This window comes from Molossus molossus, unplaced genomic scaffold (assembly GCF_014108415.1).
Source record: "Molossus molossus isolate mMolMol1 unplaced genomic scaffold, mMolMol1.p scaffold_m16_p_17, whole genome shotgun sequence".
Lineage (NCBI taxonomy): Eukaryota > Metazoa > Chordata > Mammalia > Chiroptera > Molossidae > Molossus > Molossus molossus.
In genome coordinates, this window is record NW_023425352.1 from 57,821,340 (window position 1) to 57,839,859 (window position 18,520).

At 46.7% G+C, this 18,520-nt stretch overlaps 1 protein-coding gene across 12 annotated transcripts in view; it reads right to left on the minus strand.

Annotated features, from left to right (window-relative positions):
- Window positions 1-18,520, minus strand: part of KCNMA1 (potassium calcium-activated channel subfamily M alpha 1) — a 701,914-nt gene that overhangs the window by 116,098 nt on the left and 567,296 nt on the right. For 6 of the 12 annotated variants that reach the window (XM_036264760.1, XM_036264756.1, XM_036264767.1 and 3 more), the window contains 3 exons: window positions 14,448-14,534; window positions 8,055-8,131; window positions 4,635-4,643 (listed from right to left, as the gene is read on the minus strand). In XM_036264760.1, the coding sequence (XP_036120653.1) occupies window positions 4,635-4,643; window positions 8,055-8,131; window positions 14,448-14,534 (173 nt within the window). The remainder of the gene's footprint in view (window positions 1-4,634; window positions 4,644-8,054; window positions 8,132-14,447; window positions 14,535-18,520) is intronic. The other 6 variants (XM_036264758.1, XM_036264765.1, XM_036264764.1 and 3 more) reach the window with 1 other exon arrangement.

The window sequence follows — 18,520 nt, forward strand, 5'->3', positions numbered from 1 at the left end:
TTTTTTTGTTTTTTTTCCTAGTTCTTCTACTGAAAATATTGATTTGTTATTTACACAGAAGAGGGAAACGAAGATGATTTTTTGTTTCACTGTAGATAAATTGTTTTGAAAAAAATTTTAATCAAATGCTGTAGCAGAAGAGAAGCCCATCAAACTCTGAAATGCTATGCTTCTCATTAGCAACAGTCCCTGGTTCTCATTTTCATCCTGCCATTTTGGGTTCATATACAATAATAAAATCTGACACATTTATAGGGAAAGAAAGTTCTTATATATACACCGTCTTTAAGGACAAGAGGAGGGGGGAGGGGTGGAATAGTTTCGAAATGGTTTTGTCAGAGGTATGCCCATCATGATGGGTGATTTCAACCTCCTACTTGATGAGAGTTCAGGAGGAAACACCACTTAAAACCAGTACTTCTCAGGGACTGTTTGCAACTGTTATTGTTGGCTCCTCTGGAGACCATGCATTGTTCTAAAATTTCATATTGTTAGCATGCAGGAACAGGCTGAAACTGGTAATCAAAGCAGCGAGAAAAAACAACAAAAAAAACAACAAAAAAAACATTTGCTATAAGAAGATTAAATGTTAATTATAAGCAGTCACATTCCAAAGCAGCATATGCATAAAAAGGAAAACATGCTATTACTCGTCATTGCTTCAGTCATCACTTTTACACTCACACCAAATACAAAACAGAAATCTCAACACAAACAAGCACCACCACACACAAAAAAATCAGCAAGAACGATCAATGAGAGGCTCAAAGACAAGACAGGAACAGTTAAAGATGAAAGAGCCCCATACTGACAGACCTTTACCAGTTACAATGTCTAGGTCAAGTGCCCCCAACTGCAGGGGCCGCTCCTGGCTCTACTTCTGGAAGAGTCCGTTTTCATTGACCCCCCCATCAGGTGTCTTCACCTGTATACTTCCAGGTCCACTTTCTTAAAAGGCAAGGCCCTCTCTGACCTCCCGCTGGGGAGTGGCCCGGCGGCCCCCAGGGTGTGTGTTCAACAGGATGAGCCTTCCTCTGGGCCATGATAGTCGTGAGAGGGCTCTTTAACTATAAACAGATGAGGACATGTCTCCCTGGTGGCAGTTATTCCAGAAGATGTGGCCATTGTATGTAAACTTATACTCTCCAGTTGTAAAATAAAATGATATCAAAATTAAGTCATGGGCCTCCTAATTTGAAAAAGACTACCCTTTGCCTCCCTGAACTCTCTCTCTCAGGCTTGAATCCTTTGGTTTTGTTGCAGCAAATCATGGATATGCAGATCACTGGTATTTTATTTCCATTTCTCTGTGATTGTCTCCTTTTCTAGAGCTGATGTAGGTGAGAAGGTTAATTTCAGATAACAGCGCCACCGAAAACTCCCAAGGTTAGGTTTCAAGGAGCAACTTTGAAAGTTTCAGTATTTGTTGAAAACAGAAGTAAATTTTATATCTACTCCCTGGCCACAAAAAGTGCCCTCTCTCTTTTAGTGTTTGCTGATTTTCTTTATTTTGTAGTCACCCAATGCTTTCTTCCCAAATCCCAAAGCTGAGAAAAGGGAGCTTTCCCCAGGATTTCAAAGGCAATACAAAGTAGATCTATGAGGACATCTAGTGGATCTGCTTGGAAGAGCAGCCAGTTACCTTACTACTCCAAGGATCTGGCCTTTCTCGGAAAGGGAGCAGAAAGAGGACCCTGTGTGCCTCTAAGAACTGAAATGTGTGCAGTGTCATTTTAATGCAATGGCTTCTCACAATCTACAACAGATGTTTAGGAGGCAGCAGGGTCAAAGGGGTTAGAGGTTCTCAGAGATGGTCCTAGAGTGGTCAAAAGTGGAAGACTGACCCTGCGGCCATGGCCAGCAGAGTAGGACCACTTCAGCACCAGCTGGCTGGGCCCTCGAGGCTCTGGGGCAGCTTCCTGAGACAGGGAACAGACACGAGCGAGTCTCTGGTAGGTGAACATATTGTAGCTACTTGTCATTCCATCTCAGGGCTCTTAGAACTTTATGCTCAATGAATCGCCCCCGTAAGCCAGCTTAACTGTAGGAGAGCTGAAATATAAGCCTCTGGGGACCTGGTTTCTCTTTGGCCTACATTATAAGGTTCTTGTTCCTGGACTGGTGCCACAGGTTCAGAGAGGTTATGTGGTTGCCAAGAATGAGACCCTGGGTCTCACCTTCCTCCTAAGAACTCTGTCCTAACAGTTTAACAGTTTGGGGAGGGGGGTCTTTTACATGCTTTCCTTCACCACAATAAAGTGCCTATTCATGCAGTATTTCCATTATGACTTCCTAGTACTATTTATAGAGACAATATAAAAGTATTTCCCTAATGGACATCATCAAAGGTTTACTCCTTACTCGTGTTTAAAACGGGGAGATTTCTCAGACGTACTCTTAGACAACATTTCCTATGGTTTTCAAAGGTCGTGATCCTGAGAAAGGACGCCTGTGGAGAAGTGGGTGCTGTGGATGGACTTTAGCCTCGCATGGAACTGACAATCAGCTGTCAGAATGAGGCTCTCTGCTCCTTAGCCCTCCCCAGCCAGCCTGGAATGGAAGAGGGGGATGGAGTCCAGCCCGTTCTCAGCACCATCTGCCTCCTGCATCAGCAACCAAATTGCCAGCCAATTTCCAATTGCACAATCTTAATTTCCAGGGTGGGTTGGAATGGGCAGGAGAGGCAAGACTGGACAGAGAGGCTCAGATGGAGTTGTCCAACTGCTGGGAAAAAACATTTTAGGTTTCCAATGGAGCAATTCAAGGGAAAACCGTTGTGGCAGAAACAATATCCGCCATTCAATTCAGAGACACTTGTCAGATCACAACCTCATGTTCAAAATCAGTCCAATGCAGGAAGGATTATTTCCAAGCCTGAACCCTGGAGCTGTTCTTCATAGGCTCACGGCAACTAAAATTACAGGTAAAAACATCCGCGGAAGAAAAAGTTCACCGAGGTGTAAGGTTGAGGCATTTGTTTGACGTGACACTGGAGTCAGAGGGCATTCTTTCAAGTCCTATAAATGAGAAATTATGTCTTCACTTAGCAGAATTCCTCCAATTAGCTTCTGGAGGGAGAAGAAAGATCTTCCAGGTGGTTTTCCCGAAACAAAAAGAGGGGGAAGGCAAAGCTAGCTGAGGTCAGCAGCACAGAGCCCGCGCTGGCTGGTCCTGCCCTCAGCACCGCACTGCGGAAGGCAGAGGAATTTGGCACTGGAGTTGCTTGTTGAAAGACATCAAGATTTCCCACGGATTCTGAAGGATCACAGATTCCTTTGCAGCTCTGAGGGTAGCAGAGTGTCCCTGCCCTCACGCCATCCTCAACGGTGTTCTGCAGGTACAGGGAGCCGCAGAGCCAATTCTGCAGAATCATGCACCACGTCAAGGAAGGCCACACTGAGCATTCTACACCCCCTGACTCTGAAGACTAGCCAAAACCAGACGACCGACTTGCCTCTTCTGCTGCAAAGGAATCTGGGAGGACCAAGTGCTGAGACATCTTTCCAAATCCCAGGACCAGTGGCCTGAACCGGTCAGCAGGTCGTTTCAGTGGTCTCATGTACCTGAGTGAGGACCCCGTTCTCATTCCTGGTGCCACGGAAGCAGCGCTGCTTTATGCCACACGTGAAATACTGGCCCTCAAAGCTCCTCAACTGCTGCACCCCGATGGAGGGGGGGGGGTCCTGCTCCTTCCTAAGTGAGGGCTGGGTGACCTGCATCTCCTGGTTCAGACTTCTGCTCGCTCATTAGCAAAACAGAACATTTTCCTCCAGTCCCCTTCCGCCTTCAACAACTGGATGTTTACTGAGCAAGTAAACATCTTCCAAGATGCCCGACTAACACCCGCAGAGGAAGTGGGTATGTCCCAGTGGGCACTGATTGAAGGAGAAACTTTATTTTAAAGCAAGGGAACTTCATAGACTGTCAGAAATAATTACCACTGTGGAAACACGTGTCTCCGTTGAGGCAGTTTAAGGCTCACGGTCCCAAAGTTGGGTGTCCAGTTAATTCTAAAGAAAGCACTCTCCATCCAGGGAGGAGCACGCATGGTAGCAAGTGCACCAGTCTCTCTACAAACTGTCTCTGCACTTATATATGAAAATGTGCATTTGTACATATTAAAGTCCTGGTACATAGAATACATATATCACAACACAGAAGTATATATGTAGTATATGTGTTTCCTTTAGGATAGAAATTCAAGCTCAATAGTTGAGACAAGTATAATTTATCAGAGGCAAGCCTGGTGATGACCCCCAATCAGTGAGACATCTAGAGCTATAGTGGTAATTACCTCAGCCTACGCAGTGTCCCCTAAAGGTCCTGAGACAAGGCCTTCAAGAGAAACACTGTGTCAAGGTCTTATTTTCAAATGGAAAAATAAGACTGTACCCGCAGCTGGCAAGGTGGAAGGGTGGCTGGGCAGAGAGGTCTGCCCTCAGGGGTCTCCAGCTCCAGGCTACTCTGCAGACTGTGTTGCATGAGAGAGTCAGGGCATGATGTCATTGCTACATGCAACATAAATACCAAAAGAAAAAAAGAAACTGAAACTGTACAGAAAATAAAAGAAGTATCTCTGCTAGAGAAAGACAGGGGGACTGGACTCCGGGCTGTTGGGAACCCGTTTTACTCACAATATATCACTACCAGTGTGCAGTTAAAATAGAGTAGGGGCCGTATTCCAAGGCAGCAAAGAGAAAAAAATAAATCAAAAATATGTCAATGATTAGAAGTTCAAGAAAATTTCTTCAAACACATCAATTTAGACATGACTTGTCCCCGGGGAGTCTACCCTTTGGCAAACTTTTGAGGCTGGGGGAGAAAATATCAGTGGTTAGACCAGGTGTGTTATACAGAAAAAGAAATGTATAGTAGATGCTGAGAACATGCTCCTTGGCCAGACGCTGGGTTTGGCCCTCTTCCTTGATGGACAGCTATGAAGAAATGGAAAGAAATGCAAAAGTTAAACTATACTACGGCAGAAGTCCCAGGCATGGAAGGTCCACGCTCGATGTTTCTCCAGATAGTGGGACGTGAGACGTTTCAAGGTATCGAACAGAAGTGGATGGGGAGGTGGGGGGGGGGGGGGGGAGAAGAGCTGGGCTGGGAGAGGAGGGTTAGGAAGCTGTGCATAAGGACCGGCGACTGTCACCAGCTCTGCCCTCATGGAGATGTGTCATTCTAGTAAGTTATTAACACCTGGCCTACCAGGTTCAGACAAATGACTATGTGGGCCGGCTGCTCTCTCCAACTTAGGGCATCGGACAACGTGCATTCAAGTCACGTTAACAAGTCTAGCTCCTTCTCAGGACAGTTTCTTTGCAACCCAAACCACGCTTCCCTGACTTCCTGACTTGCCTAGTATACCTCCTGTCTAGTAACTCATTTATTCTAACTATCACTTACACCTGCACCCTGCCCTCCAGGGCACAGGCTGCGGTGGCCTCTTCATGAGGAAGAACAGTATCTGGACTATTCCAGTTGTTATCAACCACGAACCTCAGGCTGAGGGCCCCTACGAGAGGAGGCGTGCATGTGGGGAGGAGGGTGAGGGAGCAGGGATGAGACCCTCGTGACACTGGCTTGGCTCGGGGGAGGCGGTCCCATTGTAGTGATCTATGCTGTGCATGGTGGGAGGTCAAACGCTCCACTAGCTGAACCAACTTGAATGGAAATGAAGAAAAGAAAATGAGTTCCAACAACTATGGCTTTTCCCTCCAGGATGGTGTTGGACTGCTGCTGTTTGCTTGCCTTGAACCAAGATGGACAAATGTCCTAGAGGCCAACGCATTCCTAGGGACTTGGCCATCTGCCTGCTAACTGCACTACAGCGCCCTCGGAGGAAGAGCTCGGTGGGAGTCCGAGCAGCTTTCTCTCCGTCCTTCCTGCTTCCCTGAAGCTACTCTGTCCAGTCACCAGGGAGAGCGGAGCAGCAGGAACCGGCCACGTTATTTCCTTGCTTATAAACGATTATAGTCACTGTAGGACTAAAGCCGAGTTTCGAGCCATGGCGCCTGCCTTTCATCTCCGGTCCTGTCTTGTACCCTCTCTCCAATCCCAGCAGCTGCACTGCAAACTTATTTCTGCTCCTGGCCTTTGCCCACCTCGTCTGCCTACCTGGACTGGATCTCAGGGTTAGAGCCACCTACCAAGGGAGACCTTCCAGAGCCTTCTAGCTAAAGCAGCTCTCTCGGGTAATCTCCAGCCTCTTCACAGCCCTCGTCTCTATCTGAATGCATTTCATTGTTTCTGTGATCACTGTTCTGTGACCATTCACCAGAATGAAGGCTTCGAGGGGCAGGGACTTCGTCTCGTTCACCGCTCCATCCCTAGCATGAGAATAGTGCCTTGCACAAACAAGGTACTCAAACCGCACGGACGTGACCCGCAGGTGCATCTCACTGGGACCCCCAGGGGACCAGGTTCTCTGTGAATCACTGGCCTCAAGCTCTCCTGCGCTGCCCATGCCACGCCACTGTGAGTCTCCTTACAAAGGGTTCCGCTGGCATCTGTTACTCTGTCCTGCTTATTTCCACCTCGGACGGTATGTCGCTTCTGATGGGAAAGATCCGGAAAAGACACTTTATGAAAGGTTGTCAGAAAAGGAGGATTCTCAGGCCCCAAGAAGTCAGAGGCTCTGGTTCTGAGATTTCCGTAAATATTCATCTTGGGGGATGTCAGAGTTGAGAGGAGGGGACTCTGTGTGTTAAGTCAATGAAGAAGGGGGAGTAAAACAGTGGGCACCAGCTGCCCCAGGCCGGGAAGCAGCCTGAACAGACTTCTACAGAAACTGCTGCAGACCGAGAACGCTCCGCGTGGGGATTTGCCCAAGACCCGCGTGTCTTCTCCACACTCCAGAGCAGCGGCACTGACGTCCTGTTTCACATCTAGGGGCCCCCTCTAGGGGTGCAGTGAATAAAGCCCTGTGTGTCCCAGGAACGGTGTTCACCTGCTTGGTTCCTGCTCCTGACAAACTGCTTTATGGGATGATCCTCTAACTGCATCTGACTCCTCTGACCCAGATTGCCCACTTCGCCCTTTCTCCTGACGCAGGTTAGGGCACAGCACCAGAGGCCTCGGGCAAGCCCGAGCCTGTCTGCTGGGTCTCTGTAACGTCGGTAATCTCATCCTGTCACGGAACTAGATTTAATTTCTTCTTTTTGTAAAATGGGATTAATAACACTCCCTGCCAACGATGCAGGATTATGGTGAGGATCAAATAAAACAATGACCCCAAGGCGCTCTGAAGAGACTGGACATAGGAAGGAAGGTGTCATGCTCACGTTTCTCCAGGGTTGTGAGCAAACTGTTAGGCCATGCAGCAGGCGTGGCCCCCTGGAGACAAAGCCCACTCAGGTCCTGGGTTCTCAGGAGCTCAGGACCCTACAGCCCTGACTCCCCCGCAAGCTGTCGGAAGGGGTTTGAGATCAGCTGCACCAGAAGCTGCCTTGGCCCAATCCCGTCTCCTGCAAAGGGCAGTGGTGTCTGAGGTTGGTCACCCGGACAGTGACAAAATCCATAGGCAATGGCCATGTTCTTTACTTGAGCCAGTCTGAAGGTATCACAGTTGAAAACTCTGACCTTTGGTACCAAAACCTGCCGCATTCCCGATAGAGAGAGAGCTCCCCCTCGGGAGACTGGTCCTCACACTCAGGTTCCCGCTCGGCCCTAGTCCGGCCGTCTGGACACTTGGCATCCCATATCCACTGGGCATGACTGTACAGAGATACCCTCCACGGCGCTGCTGTCCTCGCCCAACACCGTGCTCACTGTGTTCGACCGCACACCTCCACCCAGGCCTCCCGTCAGCCAAGGAGTGGGACTGGGCGCTAGGCTTACTCCCAGGGGTTGGCCGCGGTGACTTTCACCCTCTGCTCTACCAAAGTGAGAACAGGTATTTATTCCATGTCTCTTTAAACTGCTGGGCGAAACATAAACATGTTCAAGGAAACTCTTGATGTTTAGTGTTTCTTCAAGAGGAAAAGGAGAAGGGAAATTAATTTGGGGAAAAAGGAAGGAGAGAGGGAGGGACGGGGAAAAAAGATGCTACTTACGCCGTTTGCAGCCGCATTTTTTTATTCTTTTGGGATCTGTGATGTCATCGTGACAAGCCTTGCAGTAGAAAAATGCCCTGGAGAAAGAGAACGGAAAAACGGACACATTTCATAACCCACCCGAATGCAATGAGCCCCACATTTCCTCGCGGTGGTGCCAAATTAATGAAACACGCCAGCACTAATTTCCTTTCATCTTTTGAAAGGTTTAGACGTTTACAGACGGAAATGTTTGTTGCAAGACCATTTATTTCAAACACAGGTTTCTGCGATTTGATTTAGTGCTTCTTTTAATAAACGTTCATCTGAGAGGAACGGGGTAAGGGCTGCCGGGAGGACACTGGGTCTCTCCGCCTGCCTCTCATTCCTGAGAACAGCCCTCGATGCTGCTGCTCCGAACACATGGACAGGCAGCCCCGGCCCTCGCGGGGAGTTCCATACACCTCCGAAATCCTCAGTCTGCTTAACTACACATTCAAGGGGCACAGGATGGCGGTCCTCGGCCAAATACAAATCATCTTCTTGTCCCTCTGAAAGTATCTTTTCATTTCAGCCACCATGAGAGAGGTTGAGGAGGAGATTGGAAAGTGAAAATCAAAAGTGATGAATCACGGGGTTCCTCTGTCAATCTCCTCCTGGGATTTCATCGCCCATATTTACTGTCAAGTTGTCGGGACCAACTCCCGTGTTCTCCAGCCTTGAGATCATGTAATAAATGAAGACTTTCTTCCCACTATGGAGCTTTGCTCAGCTGACCTCTGGGATGGGGTGGGCAAAGGGTACTGTACAGTGGAGGTGAGTAGGAGACCCAGAGAAAGCAGTCAGTCAATAGAAAAACCCCCTTATCTTATTTCAGTGTCGATATGTGATGCAAAGTGTGCTGGCCACGTCAAAGATGTTCCGGATGAGGTCAAATAAATTCGAGCACTATTTAAAATGCTCTGGACCTAGAAAAACTCACCGGAGGCCTGTGGCCTTTCAGTACTGGGGAGGTGATGAAATTCTCTGAACAGCCTCACAACCTTCTGAGTACAGAGACTAACGAAATCCCCGGTTCAGCACCTCCCCACCCCAGCATGACGCTGAATGCCAGCGAAAAACGGGTTTTCCATGACCAGGGCTATAAAGAAATAAACACATTCTTGGCCATTTTATTCCCAGGTTCCTTTCCGTTTTTCATAGGACTAACATTTGTGGAAACTACTGTTAAGACTTGATCTGGAAGAGATCTGAGATCTTGCACCTAAAATCCTGGGGTCTCTGTGCCCTCGTTTGTCAATGGAGGAAGTCGTCATACCTGCCTCAAGCCATCCTGTGCTGGAGCCTGGCCAGCCCCAGGACTTCTAGATCCAAGCCTATGCTCCCTCCACTCGAGCAGCTCATTCACTATTTCTTTAAATGCTGGTTTTCATCTGTTTTACAAAAACTTAAAAAGTGACTGACCGTTTGCCCTCAGGGGTAAGGTGGCTAAGAACCCAGTCACCGGTGACCTGCCTCTCGAAAGGGGAGGTGCAGGAGAGGAGGAAGCCGTTTTGCTTCTACTTCCTATGCTCATCCCCTTCTTTGATGTTCCTACACATATTAATTATAATAGCGAACATTAATAGAACACAGACCATAGGCCAGGTGCTGTTTTAAGCATTTAACAAGTATTAACATAGTTTATCCTCAAACAGTGTTTGAAGGAGGTATTATTATACCTGTTTTACAGATAAGAAAATTGAAGAACAGAGAGGTTAAGTGATCTGCCCAAGGTCACACAGCCGAGTGGCAGAACCAGGATTAAAATCCACACAGTCTAGTCCCAGTGCCCAAGGTGTTAAACACATCTCTACTAGAGAGGTGATGAAATGATGATGATCCTGAATAGACCACTGAAAAGATAAAGTATAATTATTTCATGAACTAAAGTGAGATTCTGAATGTAAATACCCACAGGAGTCAGGCAGGTCAAGTTAATGAGTGAATGGGGTGAAGGTGTGCGTCTGCGGTGACCTAGAGACACATCCCCCACCTGGAGAGGGCAGCGTGTCTAAGCTCCAGCTGATTTTTGCCAAGTGGCACGTCTTTGCAAGCACCATTCCAGTCCCTCCCAATCTCTGCCTCTCTCGTGCTCACCTGGCAAAGCCCCCACCTTGCTGCACAACTGCACCTGAGCAACTGAGTGTTGGTGAGGAAAGGAAACACGACTGTGCTGCCTGCTCTCACTTGAAACCCTTGGTTTTTATACTCCTCAGGACCCACGCCCTTTCTCCTCCTCCCATCTCGGCCCTCTCTGCTCTCCTCTCCTGCACACCCACCCCTTCCTCAAGTAGCCTTCAGCTGGTGACCTTGCACATACGTCGTCAAGACCAGCTCTGCATCCTGTGAGGGTGGCATTTCGGGTCCCCTTGTTCTCTGGTCTCTCACTGTGCTTGTCCAATGGGGGAGCCAGCAGGCGACCGAATGGTGAGAAGAGATGAGTCCCTCCCTACCAGCTCATAAAATGGCAGTAGAGAATTTCCCTCCAGAAGGACACAGCTCCTGTGAGGTCCTTTCCTACAGGACCAGCTCCATGTCCCGTTCTGACAGCCTTCCTTCCCTTGACTCTAAGGCTGACGGTGGTGTCCCTCTGTTGCTAACTCTGAGTGCTTTTCCATCTCTTGTTGGTTTTCCTTAATTCTTCCCACACCTTTATAGATTCTCTTCACAGACTCTCCTCCTTTCTCCCATTTAAGTGTGTCATCTGTTCCTTGCCAGGACCCTCACTGATACAGCACCCAAATTGACATCTCCAGGCCTCCCCTTTGCCCAGAACTCCAGAATCTTAGAGCCAACTGCCTTTATGACATCTCCATATACCCTACTTAACATAGCCAATTAGAATTCCTCAATTCCTTCCACCCCAAACTTGCTCCTTCCCCCATTTTTCAGTAAATTGAGCCATCACCCACCCAATTGTGTAAGACTCAAATCTAGGCTCCATTCTTGATTCCTCGTTTCCTTCACTTCTTATGCCCAGTTTCATCAGTGGGTCCTACGTGCTCCAAAATATATGCTGAATTAATCCTATTCCTCACCACCTCTACTCACCAGTATAGCCCAAGCCATCATCTCTCACCCACTCCATGCAGGAGTCTCCGAGTCTCCTGACCTCCTCTCCTGCTCCACTGCATCTGATTCTCTACAGAGCAGGTGGAAAGGCCTTTTAATAATATAAATCAGCCCTGGCCAGTGTGCTAAATGGTTAGAGCACTGGCCCGAGCACCAAAGGTCATAGGTTCTATTCCTGGTCAAGGGCACTTACCTGAGTTGCAAGTTCTATCCATGGCCCTAGTTGGGGCACACATGGGAGGCTACCAACAATGTGTCTCTCTCACATCAATGTTTATCTCTCTCTCTCTCTCTGCCTCCCTCCCTGCCTTCCACTCTCTCTAAAAATGAATGGAAAAAAATATCCTCAGGTGAAGATTAACAAAACAACAACAACAACAAATAATAACAATATAAATCAGACAACATTACCACCAGCATAAAACCACCCATGACTCTACTTGATAACACATCCAACTTCTGTATAAAGTCCTTTAGGAACTAGCCTCACTTCACCACTCTACTCCCCCAGATACCCTCTTTTTCCTTTGGGTCCCTAAACACAACAAACGTGTTCCCCTAATGTCTCCTCTTCCCTTCAGATCTTTGTATAATGGATTCTTTCCCATCAACTCAGTCTCTACTCAAGCATCACTCCCTCCAAACCACCTTCACTTACACTCCATCTAAATCAGCGACCCAGATCCATCAATGCTTTGCACCATAATTAACAGCTGCAATCTCTCCTACATGGATCGTGAGCCCATGAGAGCAAGGACTGCTCTCCGCTGTTTTCCTGGCACCTCGTACAGTGTCCCAGAAAGTGAGTGACCTAAGGACGTTTGATGAATGAATAAATGCTGCCCAGTAATGCTGGGTCTGCAAGTTTTTCAGGAGAAACAAGCAATTGGGATTTTTACATAAAAGATTAGGACTTCTTCAGCTTGGTAACTTGTTTTGTTGTTGTTGTTGTTGTTACTCAAATGAATCAATGTCTGCAAGCCAAGCTGAGTCAATGAGGCACCATTTTGTGATTCCTACATGAAATACTATGTGGTCATTTAAAAACCCAAATGTTTAGTGGCAAGGAGGAAAGGACAAGGGCCCAAATACTTCTCCCAATGTGACCTTGTTAAGACTGGAATTGGATGGTTTCACTCCTTTTTTTTTTCTCTAAAACACTGCATCTGAAAGTTTTCATGAGCCAGAATCCATTAACTTCCTTGGTTGCTTTTCTGCAGCAGAGAGTGCAAACTTGATACAGGAGCATCATAATCGACTTTTCCATTTTTACAAAACTTGTTTAGTTTCATTCAAATCACCGATGCCCTTTCTGCAGTCTTCATCTATTTGAAATCCCCTAACTGACAGCGTTTGCTCTGACACATCGCACACCACGGAAAATTACAGGCTGGCCTAACTTGGTGTCAGCATGTATTTGTGAACACCATAAAGCACGAAATGAGACACGCTGCACTCCCTGATATAGGAGGTAATTTGTTTTTTGCCTGGTATTTGTGACATTCATTAGTGAGCAATGCAATAGGAAATAGAATTACGCGAATGGGAGCTGTGTGTTCCATTTGCTATGTGGGAGGTACACGTGAGCTGGGGGCCGTGTGCTCCAGCCCCGCCCGCGGTGCTTCGTGTCTCAGCCTGGCTGTGAGCAGCACCTTCTCTTCTGGGGGACCTGGGTGATGGTGTTCAGTCCCACTCCCACTCCACCTGTCTTCTCAGGTAAACCCAGTTCACGGGGTGCTCCTAAAGAACAGTGAGGACCCAGGAACTGGATAGGGGTTTTCCTCTCCCATACATGAATAATGCTAACTTTGCAGAAGTAAATTTAAGTCATTAGATAGCTCAGTTAAAAACTTTTTTTTTTTTGCATTTCCACCCCATTTTTTTCCTGCACGCTTTAGTGAATGGCATGGCTAATTTGAAGAGTGGGTGATGGAGAAGGTAACAATAAGCATCAGTTCTCAAATACAGTTCTGTGCTCAGCATGCCAGGCTCAGTGTGGGCAATTAATTAAGAACCTAAGACTTCCTGCCAGCAGTGTGGCCTTGAGCAAGTTAGTTAGCCAATCTGTGCCTCAGTTTCCTCATATGTAAAATAGGGCTAATAATGCCACCTATGTCATGGGGCTATGGAGAGGATTGTGTGAGTCCCCCACACCTGGCCCCTGGTACGCAGAACAGGGCCGCCACATACTAAACCCCACACATGAGAACTTGCTCGTATTATTATGTCTGCCAGAAACTGTGGGTTTTGAAAAGGAAAGACAGGTCCCCCCCCCAGGCTCTGCCACCTGACTGTGTGCCGTGTGGCCTGGACAAAACATTAGTTTCACAGATGAGGAAACCAAAGCCTAAGTGTTTAGGAGACTTACCTCATGCGTTTATTTTGAGGAGGAGCCATAAAGAATGTAGGACACTCAGCACATGCCTGGCTTTGAGTAGGAACTCATTAAATGAAGAAACAGGCTTAAACAAATGACAGACCTTCACAATTAATAACTTATTGAAAATCTTTTAAGTAATGTTATTGTTGAGCTAAGTGATCTATCTTACCATTGAGTCACATTTTCTGCTAGTAAATGTCTCCTAGTCCATAGGATAGAATCAAATATAACCAACTATATTCCATGGTGTTCTGCGAAGAGCCCTGGGATTTCCTAGGCTGTCTGAACAGGTTTCAGGATAGTAATAAAGGTGTCATAAAACACGGAGGCCAATGAAACCCTGGGCTATACCAACAGAGGCTTAAGAATTGAACCTGACAACCGCAGTCACTGACCTAGAAGGCCACAAAGAGAAATACAACCAGTTCAGTATTTCATCTGAAATCCATCCAAACCTCTTGAGATTCCATTTGACACTAAAAGTAAAGCACTGATGATTCTCAAGTAACTTTGCCCGACTAGTAACACTAAGTACAGAGCATGAGGAGGCAGGTGTCCTGTGCCATGTTGTTCTGGGTCATTGAGAACCGGGGGTGGGGGAGCTTGAACAAGCAATGCAGCGCTCAGGACCTCTGTTTGCTTCCTTTGGAAATGGAGGAGGAACTAACTAGTCCCTCCCAACTCTAAGATGTTATTATTCTCATTCAAAGATGTGGAATTGATTCTGTGAAGAGGAGCCCATGGAAACATCTGAAAGAGTGGCCCCTTTTCCCTAAGATTTGGCACCATTTGATGCCCAAAGATATGTTGAGAAATTTGGGGGTTAGGGCCAAATACAACATACGACGGCATGCCCACCTTGATGGGTCAGGGTGTCTATGGTAGAAGAGAAAGAAAGGCAGGTGAAAATAAACTCTTACCTTTTAACTTCTTTGGCATCACTTGCGATGAAAAATCCTAAAGTACCTTCTTGGATCTTAAGATGGTTTCCAGGATTAATTAATATACTGCTCAGTGAACAAAAACAAACAAAGAAGACACATGTGTGAGGTCATGTTCAAGTAAAACCTTGAAGGCTACACCATACTGTTAATTTTATAGGGGGCCCACTAGTCTACTGCTTTCCCCAGAGATTTCGTCCCGAGATTGCCATCCACTGTCCCACACATTTAATTGGATAAAGCCATCATAAAGCTCAGCTGCTCAATTCCCAGGTTGGCATACTCTCAGTTGCAGAAATCAAAGCAAATCTAGGTTTTAGGGGTTGCCATCATGGGCTTCTGATTTGAAGCAAAATTCCCAATAATGTACTTCTTTGAAAAATGCTGTTGATTATCAACATTGAGTGTTATTAGTCTAATAAAGCTATTGCTACACCAATTTTCCATTAGATGACAGAGCATTAATGGGACCCCTATATGCAAACAGAAACATACATGTACACACACCACATATCACTGCAGGGAATGGTACAAGACACCCATACCAATGCAGAAGCAAACAGAACATCTGCATGACATTGATGAGGACATGGAAGTGGATTCCATGTACAATCTGTGTAGAAAGAACTGGGTCTCCCAGAAGAGTGAGAAAGGAAAATGCCAGCAATTGGAAACTCTTAATGATTCCAGCTTGCTCTTTACAGAAATGTAAGGGAGCCTTTGAATAAGGTGTGTATCTAGCACATCCTGATTGGGGCAAACTAATTAGAAAGCAAATGCAAATTACCACACACACACAAAAAAGTTCCCTGCAGAGAAGATGAACCTAAATATACACTGTCCTATTTCAAAGTGGTATAAATAGATTAGCTGACCAAGTTGTGTTTGGACTGACAGGTGAGATAAATGTATCCTAATCTAATAAATGGATGAAACAAACAAGTTTAATTTTCTGCCGATCAAAAGCAGAATCCAGGAACACTTCACAGAGACTACGATGGGGCTGTGGGCTGCATGGATATGGAATTCAGGGACTCTAAATTCAGCAACAGATACCATGGAGGGAGTCTCTGGTCTAAAAATTGGGTGTTTCATGTAATAGATGTTTGGAAACAGGCTAAAGGAAGTCCTTACTGCCTAAAACAATCACAATGGAGGATGGCCAATTAACATGTAATCCTTTTCTGCTGGTAAAACCATTCCAGAAAAGTGCTGTGGCCAAAAGAGCCATGTGTCTGTAGCAATACAAGAAGGACCCAGGTGAACTTCTGTTCTATTGGGAGAACGGAGTAGACCATTATTGCAAAATAATTGTCTGTGGTCACAAGAACATCCACTGTTACCCATAACAAGACATGACAGACGGAAACCAACCCCATGTCATTGCTATGATTGCCACTAAATAACAGCAACAGCCCATGAAGACCTGACTGTCCTGCCTGGGACCACAGACAGCAGCGAGGCCCTCACGCACTGGCAGAAGCAGGCCCGCTAACTGCACAGCTTGCAAAGGGCAGTGCTGAGATGCCTCCTAACTACCTCCTCCAGTGCTTCCGTTCCTGGAACCGCCCTCTGACTTGTCATCAGCACCGGGAGGAAAGGGCCTGAGCTTCTACAGTTTAACCAGATTCCCTTTCCAAGCTGATTAAGCGCAATGTTTTAGACAGTCAGCACTCTGGATTTTGCATACTTTCCTACCCCCGTTCCTGCAAGGCAGTTCTTATGCCCTGGCTCTGCAATCAGAAAGTGGGTCCAAGTTCCAGCATAGCCATGTCGCAGTGGCTCACTTTGGGCAAGTTCCTGAACCTCTCTGGAACTCATCCTCCTCACCCACAAGACGGGGATGATGATAATCATAGTCTTTCTTCAGAAGATTAAGCGGGATCATGGACAGAAGGCTCCATGTGTATTGGTTATTGTTCCTTTTATTATTTACTATTGCAGAAAAGCCACAGAGGTATTTCATCCTCAGTGAATGAGCCAACTTTTCTTAGCTGGCCCCAGGAAGTGGCACACAGGGGCTTCTTACAAAACACCCTGGCCATACAGAGAGGAAGTTGCAGGGTGAGGAACTGTATATTTTAGAAAAATGGACAAGGATATAATAAAAAATTCTGGGTACTTCTGGAGTCTAAAGGAGCTAATAATTCCTTGAAATTGGAAAATTCTACCTGTTGACATGTATTCATTTAGGAATATTTTTAAAAAGCTTCCTGAGTGAAAAAAAAAAAATCGTATCATGATTTCAGCAACACAATTCCAAAGGGGGAAATCTAACACTCACAATGTCCTGGTGACACCCATGCACAAAACCAGCCTCCCCAGAGCCCGCTGCCCCTTTGCCACAGAGTGTGCCTCAGTGAGTGCAGGCAGGACTGACCCGCACGCGCCACGTGGAGCCGCAAGGTGCCGTCAGTGAAGAACTGGCCTGCGGGAAGGATTTCGGACTGTCACTCAGAGGCTGCAGGTTGGAATCACGTATCACAGCCCTCGGCTTGCTCTAGGCAAGTCTGAGGTGGAGAGGAAGATTCGGGGACGGACGTAAGGCAGATCTGTGTCCAATCTCAGTGCTGCCGCTGCGAGGCGAGCACACGGGCACCGGCACGTGCCAGGCCTGGGGCCTCAGGCCTGGCCTTGGGCACGGGGATGCCGCTAAGCCTCACTCTCCTCATCTGTGAGACAGCTGAAGAAGCACTAGCTTCCCATGTTGCTAAGAGAATTGAAGTGCACCCTATGTGCCAAGTGACTGCTACATAGCAGATCCTTAATACACGGTCACTTAAGAGTAAGAAAAAGACAACAATGACCTCAGAAATAAGTCATCTCTCCCAGCATCACAGCTCCCCACTGTGTCCTTGGCACGAAGAAACTACCCAGGAGGCACTGAAGCCCTTCTCACTGACCACGGTGTCTGAAAGACTTTTTCCTGCACAGTATCTGCAGGTGAGCTCATCTGGACTGGCCTTTGGCTGCACAGAAGAGTGGGTCTCTGTCCCTTCAACTTTACGGACCTCCAAGAACATCACTGACCAGGTGATTCCAGAATGTTCTCTCATTCTCTCCTGGACAGGGTTGGGAGGCTTTCAATCATCTCTATGTGGTGCATGAGCTGAAAGAATGAGCCCAGCTTCTGAGATGCAAGACAGGCATCTGGATACTTGCGCTGGATTCCGCTCACACACCCAGGGGTTTGGTGACGAAGCAGGTGAGCCTGATGCCAGGCCCACTGCATACAGCTCGCCCTGTGCAAGGGTTCAAAGTTCCAAAGACTCCGTGGAAATGTTCTACTCTTTTTTGATATTTTAGACATTAAGTCTTCTATACACATTCCAAATCTAGAAAGTTTAAAGTACTGATCCTCGTCTGTTTGAAAATATAAAGACGATTAGGATCCTGGACAGAAGTCACTTCTCTGTTCCTGCACAGTGCCTACTCTCCACAGAATAGGTTACTGACCTCCCAGTGGGAATATGTAAATCTTTCCAACTATCTTTGATCTCTTAAAATACCCAGTGTTAAGTTTGTTTGTTCTTATGGCTGCCAGAAGCCTCCCCACCCCCTCCCCACCCCACCCCCGTGCATCACTTTAAATCAGTCCTGGCTCCAATTTTGTCTAATTCACTAGCTTATCAGATAGAGATAAACTCTAAGATGTGTCATGTGAAGAATCAAGAAAATCTCTAAGAAAAAAGTCCATATATCAATTAGCAGAATTCCAATAGGGACATTTTCTTGGCAGGGGTGGACTTTCCTTCATTTCAAGGAACCTATAAATTATCCTCTTTCTTCTGACTTGTTAATTTCGACTGAAAAGATTCAGTGATAGCTGGAGGCACAGGGCTGGCGTGGTCCCTTCCCTGGGGATTCTTGTTCTCGCTCTTTCTTTTGCTTTCAGACTAATTTTGTATCTAGACATATTCCTTGGCTCCTCACCCACACTATGGAGCAAATAAATATCTTTTGTCGGGAACTCATAGTTGTGTAAAGGAGTAAAAAGCATGATCATATTTTCTTTACTTTTATAAATTAGATTCACATAGTGGCAAGCTTAG